The sequence below is a fragment of the Nelumbo nucifera genome, chromosome 4 (assembly GCF_055504915.1).
Source record: "Nelumbo nucifera cultivar China Antique chromosome 4, China Antique-T2T, whole genome shotgun sequence".
NCBI lineage: Eukaryota > Viridiplantae > Streptophyta > Magnoliopsida > Proteales > Nelumbonaceae > Nelumbo > Nelumbo nucifera.
The window spans coordinates 15,609,804-15,621,581 of record NC_142652.1 but is presented as its reverse complement, the minus strand read 5'-3'; the positions used below and the strand labels follow the sequence as shown (position 1 = coordinate 15,621,581).

At 39.6% G+C, this 11,778-nt stretch overlaps 1 protein-coding gene across 2 annotated transcripts; it reads right to left on the bottom strand.

Moving 5' to 3' along the window:
* Nucleotides 1-5,226: 5,226 nt before the first annotated feature.
* On the bottom strand, nucleotides 5,227-10,466 carry LOC104586748 (2-aminoethanethiol dioxygenase, putative (DUF1637)). Of its 2 annotated transcripts, XM_010244077.3 has the most exons (6): nucleotides 9,743-10,466; nucleotides 9,456-9,512; nucleotides 7,823-7,941; nucleotides 7,554-7,716; nucleotides 6,118-6,336; nucleotides 5,227-5,744 (listed from the first exon to the last, which is right to left on the bottom strand). In XM_010244077.3, the coding sequence occupies exons 1-6, from the start codon at nucleotides 9,978-9,980 to the stop codon at nucleotides 5,617-5,619; spliced, it is 924 nt and encodes a 307-aa protein (XP_010242379.1). In that variant the 5' UTR covers nucleotides 9,981-10,466; the 3' UTR covers nucleotides 5,227-5,616. The 2 variants fall into 2 exon arrangements, with proteins under 2 accessions (XP_010242379.1, XP_010242380.1); XM_010244078.3 differs by lacking the exon at nucleotides 9,456-9,512 and having other exon boundaries at nucleotides 9,743-10,460.
* Between the last annotated feature and the right edge of the window lie 1,312 nt (nucleotides 10,467-11,778).

Here is an 11,778-nt window from a genome sequence, read left to right as displayed (position 1 = left end):
GACAGTATATAGAGGTCAAGACGTCAAATATCATCAGTTCATCACGACCAGGCTGGTGGTTAGTACAGAGAGAGAGAGAGAGATTGCTGATAGAACTTCTATATTTATCAATTATAATGGAGGTGTTTTAATTTTAAAAGTAGAACTAATAGAAACTGTATTGCCTTGAAGCTTCACTCGAGAAATAGTAATAGAGAAATCATTTTAAAATGGAACAGTATTTTAAAGAAGTTTTATTTAAATTGTTACTTTCCCGCATAGCTTTATGCAGTTAGATAAGTACAAATCTGAATCTCTGCGACTGAGACGTCTTTGTATTCTGGGAATCTTTTCAATACCAGTTAAGATTATTCTCAGCTGTGAAGGGTCAAATGACTGAATCAGGCTCAGTCAGAAGATTCTTACTTGAAAGAACTTCAAAATTGAAATGCTTTGAATTACCCAAGTTCCAAGAATTTTGTTCTTTATCAGAAACCCATCATCTCAAGCGTCCAGGCTGGAAGGGACCATGTTCCATGAATGGTCCGGCCATAGGATTGATGCTGACTTGCTGAGGTTACTTCCATCGAGCGAAATATTGGTGAATTAGGTTGGGGAAGCTGTAATACTCTCCACAAATGATTTAGAGAAGGTGAAGAAGAAAAAGAAGAGATGTTAATGGATAACCAAGAAATAAATTACAGAAATCTGGCCGACTGACTACGTTCGAATTGGGTATAACTAGATTCAATTTTATCGGCTAATATTCGGATCCGAATCTAATCTTACCCGTTGGAATCCTACAGGACCTCTGTGGGATTCTTATATTTAATGCATATTGCGAATATTGATGATGAAACTTGGAAGCTATTGCACTTGGGCAAATATACGTGAGATTGGATTAAAGTGAATCTTATCCGATCCACATTTTTAAATGGATACGATATGGATTGCCTTGACCATATTGGATTCGAATTTGAATCGGGACAAACAGATACACAAACATTGAACGGAGGTGAGAAACTGGTGAATTCTAGAAAGAAAAAATCTAAAAAAAAAATCCCAGTTGGAGGATCAGTTAAAAAGGTGAACGAAACCAAATAGCAAAAGTCTGGAAAGTAGTGGATTTGCAAATGGATTTCCGCTCTCAGACTCAGATTCGGACTCAGGCTTGAATTCTTGAATTCTTCTCTACAAGCATATGACATTAAGAAGGAAATTCTAAACAAAAGTCAAAACATTGCATCATATCTAGTTATCTACAACATTTTTATTTAAAATAATATCAGTAACATAAAAGATACACAAATTATAAATATATAATATAAAAGCTTACTCCTAAAGAAACCAGGTTCTATCTTCAAATTAAATAGTGAAACCAGTATTGCTTAGACTGTGGTTTGGAGGAAAAGTTAGGGAAAGGAAGGGAATGGTAGGAAACCTGTAGATTTGTATAGGTTCGCTTGGCCTGTATTAGGTTTGTATAAATTTCCCTACCTTTTTTATCTTTTCCTTAGAACCAAATACAATATGAAAAATTCAAATTTTGAACCCAAAACCAAACTGCGATATGATTACGGCTCCACCATGAGTTCTATTTATTATATTAAAAAGTTGCATAATAAAAAAAATTCATTTAACTGATCAAAAAAACTTGCAATCATTTAACTGACATCACAAAAGTTAACAAATCACATAGGTTTTCATTAAAATTTACGGAAAGTTTTGATTGGTCAAATCTTTTGAAGTATTATATATTTTTGGCATCATAGATTTTACCAAAATAAAATCCCAACTCAACAATGAACAATAAAAAATCAGATAAACATAATGACCCGTGAAGAATGAAATTCACATAACGTGATATGTGGCATCATTATCGTTAAGTGCCAACTTGTATTGTATGTATTCAATTTTCTTATCTGATACTTTTATTTGTATTTGTGAAAAAATAAAGGGGGAATACATTAAATCCAAACAAGAGAGGAAAAGAATAAGAAAGAAACCAGCGTCACATGGAGGTATTAGTACAAGTGGAATCCAGAGACACATATAAAGAGTAATTTATTCATCAAGCTCATAGTAAAACTGGAAATACATGGGGCGCGGTGGCAGCAACTAGCAATACAAGAATGAATGCTACAGCTTGTCAGCTGCTGTCCTGCCCCTGCTCAATGCCCATAGTGAGTAGAGTGGAACTCGAAATAAATGGGCGCCCCTGTAGACTGTAGACGGTAGTGTTGTTTCCCCTACTTTCTGGGTACGCTACTGTTTCTGTGGTCTGTGGCCGGGCATTAATGGGTCGGTCCCCCACTAAACTCCACGCGTTTCATGCATTAAAAATATATTAATCCAAAGGAATGATGCTAGTAAACAACGAATTTATGCTTATGTAACTAAAAGATTTTCGACGCCGTTGGGACTTGGGACTTTGGTAAGCGACGAAACTCGGCTATTACTATCATTTTACGGTTGGGATCTCCTCCTACGGTGTGATACTGTGATCAAATTTATGAGCGACTATGCCTTGTCATTGACAAAGTGTCACGGTCTGATACAGGTTTAGTTTTGCTTATGCTTGGCAGGCTTATGTTAAGGGACATCATCGTTATTTTTGCCTATAAGATTTTTGGAAGAATTGATATCTTTTTCAGGTAGACCTCTAAAAACTTAATGTACTCTCTGAGGAGGGGTAGTCGACCTCCTTGGGTGCCTAAACTTTGGCATTCCTAGACCAATGTCCCTTGCGGAGCGGCCCTGCTTAATGGCTATCATGGCTACCAAGGTTCCTCATGGGCGCACACATGCTCATGGGGAAAGTGCATAGACTGGCATTGCACTACCGACACTAAAGAGAGGCTTGGCATGTGGGCCTGGCTTAAGTATGACCCTTCACCATGCCAGTCCCTTGCCTAAGTTGAATGAGCTATCATGTTGCCCATAGCGCACGGGTGTGTTTCGGCCAAACAATTGCCTATCAATATGGCACATAGGTGCCCATCATCATCGGCATATAAGAGTCCCTTCACATCGGCGTCAAGTCGCCTCTCATCATGGCCTTCCCCCTTTAGCACGTAAGAGGCGCCTCCCATAGACCGGCAAGAGCCAGCCGAGAGCCCCGGCCATGCAACTTGAGGTCATGATACAAAGCTACTGACCTTGGTGGAGCCATCTCATCGGGCAACTCCTAGCCTCACATTACACAAAGGCTTGTCTTGGCCTGCCTTAGTCTGGACGCCGCATGGGTTTCTTCCACTGCAAAACTACCCCCGTGACAATTGGTATCAAAGCGAGCTAACCAACTGCTGCCGCAGTTGGTATCAGAGCAGATCAGCATAGAGCTAGTTGAAGCGGTCCCTAGGCACTTCCACTCGGGTACAAGCAAACAAGCATACACATCAGGCCTAATAAGAGGCCATTCATCGTGTCCCCATTCCAATGACCCTAAAACAGCGCCATTGCGGGGGCAGACGCATGAGCCATTACATGAAAGGCATATTGTGGCAATTTGAGTGGGGGAGTGCCATGCTTCCTCACGGACATCAGTTGTTGTTCATTTTAGTGAGTTATGGGCGGTGCGCCTACATCTTGGTTTCATGAGGGATGAGTCATTGTTTCGTAGCTTGTCAGAGGCACTACTAAGGCAATAGACAGCAGTCTTAATTGGTTTGTGTCGATGGTTGGTCAAGGAATATCACTTAAGTGGCAGTTTTGCATAGAATGGGTCATTGGTTGAAGCCACAATATTGGAATGATAGGAATGTGGGTACACTAGCCGTTGAAGCATGGCGGCCCTACACTGGCAATGCATCAGAGGACATGCTCAGCTTAACAACAAGGTGAAACATTCGCAGCAACAACACATCACAAGGCGAGTGTATGTTTAGCAACATCATGGGTAAAAATTGCCACACTCGCGCACATTGTGGTCAGATCTCCTTGAGGCAGCAGCACATTGGGGCCCCTCGAATCAAAGATGTAGCCCGAACCGGCGAGGTGAAGTGTAGTTTTGAGGGCCAATAGAGCATAAGCCATAGACTAGGTTTGAATAACCCGCACACGGCGATGTGAAGTCTACAGGCCAGCATGGTGAAAGGGTACTCAGGATACATCGCCAACAATAGGAGTAGACCTATTACATCGTGTTCGGTAGCACCACCGAAAAGCTACTAAGAAGACAGTCAAGCCTTGAGGTAAAGATGATGCATGGGGTGGACCTCCGCGAAGCAACACAATTTCTTCGATGGCTCATCTTTCACACTTTCAACGGCATAGCCATCGCGCGATTTGAGTAACCTCAATACTGGGGGTGAAGTTTAAGCAGACCGGCATGATGAAATGGTTTCATCCCCATAAATAGATACCAACATAGGCAAGACCCGGGTTGGCCAGGCGAGCCCAGGAACTGCTAGACAAATGGATGGTGTAAAATTAAGAGACACCATCGACAACTACATTGTCGATGACAACAATGGATCGAGTGGGGGAGCCTGTCACGGTCCCTTACGTTAAGAGACACCATTGTCATTTTCGCCTGCAAAATTTTTGGGAGAATTGATGGCATCTTCAGGCAAACCTCTAAAATCTTAACATACTCATTGAGGAGGGGTGGTCGACTTCCTTGGGTGCCTAACCTTGGCACTCCTAAACCAACATCCCTTATGGGGCGGCCCTGGTTAATGGCTAGCATGGCTACTAGGGTTCCTCATGGGCGCACACATGCTCATGGAGACAATGCATGGACCGGCATTGCGCTACCGACACTCAAGGGAGGGTTGGCATTCGGGCCTGACTCAATTATGACCCCTTCACCGCACCAGTCCCTTACCTAAGCTAAATGAATTATCTCATTGCCCATAATGCACGAGTGTGTTCCAGCCCAACGATTGCCTATCAACATAGCACACAGGTGCCCATCATCATCGGCATACAGGAGTCCCTTTACATCGGCACCAAGTCGCCTCTCATCATAGCCTTCCCCCTTTAACACATAAGAAGCACCTCCCATGGACCGACAAGAACCAACCGAGAGCCCCGACTATGTGACTTAAGGTCATGATCCAGTACTACTGACCTTGGTGGAACCATTTCATCAGACAACTCCTAACCTCGCATCACACAAAAGCTTGTCCTGACCTACCTTAACCTGAACGCCGCACAAGTTTCTTTCGCTGCAGAACTACCCCCGTGACTAGAGGGCAAAGGCCCGTCTTAAATATACATACATTTCTCACAAGAAATCTACAATTCAATGAACATAAATCAAATCATCATTTTCTTTCATTCTATTACTGATCACATTTCATTTTCCTTTGAAAATGGCTTAAAATTGTTTCTGGTACAAGATATCCCGCTTCCCCACAACTGTGAAACTCGCCGTTCGGTGACCCATCAGAAGTAAATGAAAGAAAATGACCCATGTAGAGTAATGAGAAGATGAACAAGAAGAAATATCCGATGCGTTCCATGTTTTTTTTCTTTTTTTCTTCTTTTGTTTATGTACACATGCTGTAGAGAGAAAGAGAGCCCCTTGACTTCCAAGAGACCATGAAACTCCTCCAAGAGGAGGAACTGACTGAACAGTGTCTGACAATTTTGTAGAGCCAAGTAATGAGGAGAAGGAAGATCCTTATATAGTCAGTTTCCCACAATTTTTGGGCCTGTGTACATCGCTCCAACTACATTCAAGTCATCTGGTTTCTTCTCTCTCTCTTCCAGCCATGCGTAGCCCTCTCTTTCCTCTTCAGGTACCAACTCTGCATCACCTGAAAATTTTACACAATACCCCTCTTAAAACACAATGTGAAGAATTTTGGCCTATCCCTTTGATGGGAGTTTCTGTAAACACAAAAGGTAGTTTGGGATAATATGTCAGGACTCAGGAGAGAGAAACAAAAGTCCCATCTCCAGATAATCCTAATGATGGTGATGGATCACCAATTGCACATCCTACTCCTGTCCAAAATTGTTCAAGAGCGGCATGCATGCCTGGGTCTGTGGGTTTTATTAACTAGAATCAAGTTAGGGAACAATGTTCTGTTCTCTCCAAGTAGTCCAGCTTCACTATTACCATTTCATCCTACTCAAACCAAACAGCAAAACCCAATAAAGCAAATCCAAAAATTAAAAAGAAGATACCTGAAAAGCTGGTGTATTGGAAGTCACGATAGTATGTGCAATGTCGGCCTTCTGGATCAGAATATGGGGGACCCAGCACGTCCAGTACAGCACAGGATGTTATTGCTGTGAAACAGTGCATATTGCCTCCAGCAGCAGGATAAAGTATGGAGGTATTACATGGGGCAGTGAAGTCTGAATCAGTCTTAATCTTAGCCAACCGAATCCCAGTGGGCTGACCTGCAATAATTAACAAAAAGCAAAAGATCAACAGAGTAAACACAACTTGCAGAAGTTGAAGGGTTATTGAGAAGGAGCTAAGACGAAGATTGACAAATTGAGTGCAACACTTAAAACGGCTTTGAAAGCAACAATTGAACCATCCTCACAACTTCGACTTTCAACAGAAGTCATGATGTTAGAACCAGTTGGATGACCCAAACCATTTGCCTTTATTCTTTAGACACTGGAGAAGGTGGACAATCCAGAAAATTAGTAATATTAACTTTTGAGGATAAGCCAACCAAGTTGATCCTTGGCCCAAAGACACCAAAAGCCAATGCAGACTAAGGGTTCGTATGATACCTGCTGAATTGACTGAAATAAATTCCTTATTGCTTTGTCTTTAATGGATAAGCCAGCAAGGAGGTCGTGAGCTCCTTAATTGTTGTACTGGAAATTGAGATGACTATTTTGCCCCTATATATTTCATTACATGATTATTTTATCCACTAAAAGACAAAGCAAAAAAGCTAAGTTCAGCCAATGCAACAGGTATATTGCATAAAGTAGGATCAATAGATATATGATTATTTTATCCATTAAATTATTTAAGCTTTTAACACTTGAATTTTTCATTGGTTTTTATCATTTTCATTTGTTTCTTCCCCCAAATACAATACTCGTGAATGATTTTATCCATTGCTCTTTCAGAATGGATTTCCTGAAAGAGTTTCATAACCAAAAGAACACTTTTTTGTTGTCAAGAAACCTTCACAGTAGGTCAACAAGGGAGAAATAGGATATCCCTGATTATTTAGACTACTTTTTTACGTCAAACCCATTGCTTGGAGTAATGGTAAAATCTTAGGTAGACAGGTGTGAGAATGCAGCCTCAAGTCTGAAACCAGACACTTTGTGCCCAAAAAAATAAAAAAATAAATAAAAAAAGTTGGGTCGATATCCAGTCCACTCCTCCTAGCCCCAGATTGCTGGGACCAACATCGGGTATCCATAAAGATTAAAAACTCTCCCACATCCCAAAAACACCAACATTGTCCTCACTCGGTGTATTGCAAAACAAATTAAGAAAAACAGAAAAAGTAAAATCACAGGCCCATTTATGTTTCAAAACTAAGTTGAGAAAAATGAGATAAATAGATTAGTGAGAAAGATAGTTTCTGGTGTTTTTTTACAGGTAAAATCTGAACAGTCAAGTTGAACTTGAGAAATCTTACAGTTTGAAGGGTTGGGGTTCTGGTTTGTGCTATGAGGCACATCGGTTACCCAGTCATACGATTTGATGTGCATGGTCCCAAAGAGTAGCTTACTGAAAACAGTCATGCCTGGATGATTATGTAATGGGATGACGGCAGATGGTGGCAAGCAGAATATCCCAATCTGCAAGAAATCAAGGGATTTCAACACAGAAAAATAAAACTAGTTTCCATGTAAACTAACTAATATTTAATCAAAATTCCTAAAGTCTCCAGAAAACCTGACATACCGAAAATTTATTGCATTCATAGAGGTGTAGATATGTTATTGGAGGAGCACCTTCAGTCTCAACTGTCTTAAAATATGGCATGGCAGGACTCAAGCCCACATCTGCAGGTTGCATCCCATCTACACATGAAAAGTTAATCATGTAAGCATCAAAGAGAAACAAAAGGCATCAACTGAACGTAGTATTTTGGTAATGCTACAAGCCAGGACACCAAAAATGGTTATGGATCTGGGATCAAATGGACTTGTTGCATTCCTTCTTGTTTTTTTGTACCAACATACATAAAAGAAGAATAAAGCAGGTAAAGCAGAGGACAAAGATCTTTCCACCTTAGAAATCCACTACGTCAAGGGAGAGGGGGACGAGGATTTACTTAACAAATGCATCTTTTTCCTCTTTTTCATGGATCTTAACAAATGTATATATCATTGTATGTACAGGTCTTTCCATCAAGTGTCCTTTTATAGGTGCTCACTCCCCAACATTCTTCCCTCGCATCACAGACGAACCAATCTAGATCAATAGTCTAGATTGTATACCTATCTTCTTCCTCAACTACCCTTATTCAACTTGATCATAACCATTTATAAGTAGAATTTACTCAAGACTTATAATTAACACCTTGTTTTTTCATCACTTACCAGTTTCCAATCAAGTCAACTATGTAGATCATAATCCAGATATGATCAATAGCTGTATGTTTATGTCTCACGATGCTTACACGCTCATTATGATAATGCATATGCAACTGGTGCATGATTGTATGTATGTAGAGGCAATATTTATCATACATATATCCAATAGAAGAAAATTATTGGTTTTGGATTTGTTCATTATCTGCTGCTTTGCTCTGATCAAGGGCTTTTTAGCTACATGATCCAATAAAGATCAGCACAAGAAGGTAAATGGAAAAGTTGGGAATCATAGCCATATGTGTTGTTGAAAATCCAAAAGATAGTCAATGATTTCATGATGCTGAATCTATGATGGGGTCAGATCAAAAACCAAGATCCACAAGCACAGGAAGAATTTACATCTGAGGGAGTATTTAGTGTTATTAGGAATATAAAAATCACATTGCATTCACGTATAGAATCCATGGAGCCTCTAAAACGAAGTTCAATTTTATGTGTACGCGCGTTTTCACGTTATGCATCCCCTAAACGTAAGGAGGAGACAAACACGACCCAAATGGGAAAGATTAAACACAACCCAATAAAAGAAAATTCATAGCAACAAGCAAGCGACAAAATTCCACAAAAGTTGACAACCATAGAAAAGGTTAAGAATTTACTGGTCCATTGATTTAACAGGCACCCGAAGCTACAGCCATAACAACTGATATATACAAGAGGGAAAAAATAACGAATTTGTACTAATTACTTCTTAATTAAAGAGTTCTCAGGCATGGAGTAGTAATCAACATGTCCCACAGAAAGGTGCATAAATAAATTAAAAAATGAAATGAAATGAAATATGATTTCATGCCTCATAGACAACAAGGAAAGTGAAGCTAAAAGCTGAAAAAAGAAAGGCAACTTAAGAAATTGGGTGGAAACATTTCTGATCAGGGAAGAGAAACAAGACCAAGTTATTAGAATACTCTCGTAAGGTAAGGTTGGAGTGTACTAACAAGGATGACTAGAGAAGAGAAGCACCAAACCCAACTCCCAAAGCAACAAACCAGCAGCTGTAATTCCGAGAAAGATAACAATGTAATTCAATTATTATTGAATTGTCCTGAAGCTATGTTATATGTAAACTTTCAAATATGAATATATGGAGTTCTTAATTTTGAGGCACAACCAAATAAAAAGGAAAACACCCAATAAACAAACAAGAGGAAAGAAGACCAGAAGCACTAGTAGTTGAATAACTTGAATTACGTCACCAAACAACAAGAGAAACGGAAGCTCGTACCAAGAACCGACCGTAGTCGTTCAACATCCTTGGCATGAGGAACAATCCCGGCACCACCTCTGGCAAACACTTCCTTGCACGTCCGGAGAAGCTCCTTAACGACGCTCTCCGTCGGTTTCTTTTGACGCCTCCGGCCTTTCTTCGATTTGTTGTTATTGTTGCCGTTGCTCTTCTTCTCCTTGGGCAAATCTCGAAAATTCTGCCCTTTACGATCGATCAAGTTCGTTTCGATCCTCATTTAATTAAAACAGAGAACTCAGAACCAGAAGGGGCAAGAGAGGGGAAGGGGCCGCAGTAAATCCGAGATGGGTATCGCGAGATACCCAATAAAATGAAGAATTAAGAGATGGGTATCGACGAGGACAATCAGAATACGTCCATGAAACAATCTATAATAGTGTTGTGGAGACAGAGAGAGAGAAAGAGAGGAGAGTGAAGGTGGATTGATATTTTTGGGTTAGTTTATTAAGGTTGTTTTGGTTACTGTTGGATGTTTGAGAGAGAGAGAGAAAGGAAAGAGAGAGGTGGGGACTGGGTTCCCTATTGAAGATGATGGAGAAGGGCATATAAAGGGAGACACGTTAGGGCTTTGATGAAAATATTATTTGTTTTGGGAGGGAAGAAACCAGGGGCCATGCAAAGCTTTCCAGTGGGCTATTCAAACAGCGGATTTTTATCTCCTTCAGGGATGAACGAGTTGTGTCGATGTCGATGTCGACTCCACTCCATTCCAAGTTTCAAACTCCGGAATCCCTAATGCCTCCAACTATATAAGGCTTATAAGCATTTACTTCAACATTTTTATGAAAACAGCAATTACTTAACTTCATTAATGGTATCAAAATTCAAGATTAAATTATTTTTAATTTATTAATAAAATAACAATGAGTTGTAGAATTATTAAAACGCCTTCGTGATATAGAATTACTGACATGTGAACCCATGTTGGTCGATAGGGTTGTTTATGGGTCGGGTTGGGTCGGTTTATTGTGGTTTTTTTAACCGACTCGACTTGGTCGGGTTACCTGACATAGAAACCGAAATCGACCTAGTGTTAAGCAAAACCGACCTGGTCGGTTTGAATCAGATTGGATCGATTTCGATCGGTTTCGGTTCTAAGTTCATCACTGTGATAAAATCTTGCTAATTTTAAAAACAGTCATAAATTGAACATCATTTCAGCCATCTCCTATGATAAAATTTAAATGAAAAGTTAATCACAAAAGTTGTTCGTTAATCACTATTCACTAATCCAAAGTTTTTTGCAACCATTCAAAAACTAGGTAACCTAATAAGTTTTGGAACTTCATGTTTGAACTAAGAATTAAATCGGTTTGGTTCAGGTCAGTTTCGATTTTTTTGTATAAAACCCGAAACCAACCCAAATCATCGGTTTAGAAATTTGCACAACCTGAAACCAACTCGTATTGATGAAAACTTGGCTAACTCAGATTGGGTTGGTCCAGATTGATCGGTTTGATCGAGTTGGGCTTTCTTATGAACAGCCCTATTGGTCAATTAGGGATTTCATCGATTAAGGTGTTTAATCGAGGGTCTGAAACTATTATAGAAATGATCAGGTAAATATAATATAAGGGTTAACCGATTAAGCTTAGACTTTGATTATTCTAATTTGGTGGTTGCTATTGCCACTTGACCATCGAGATTAAAGAGCCGTTTCCCGTTTGATGGTCGGGTGAAGTGGCTGAATTGAATTGAATGATTTATTGCTTTGTTTTCTAGTGAATAAAATAATGAAGTATATATTTTGAGGATATAGTAATTCATTAATTTCAGTTTCAGCCATTGATGAGCTAACAACCTCTTAAAAACTTGTATGCTCTTATGTAACAGCTGAAGTGACTGAAGTAATAGCTCATTGCTTTGTCTTTTAGTGAATAATATTTTAAAAAGATACTGGGTTTTTAATGGCTGAACTCTGAAATTGTATAGATTAATATATTTTAAATATACGGTTATTTAATTATTTTATCTATTAAAAGATAAAGCAATAAATTCTTCAGTTCAGCAAAACG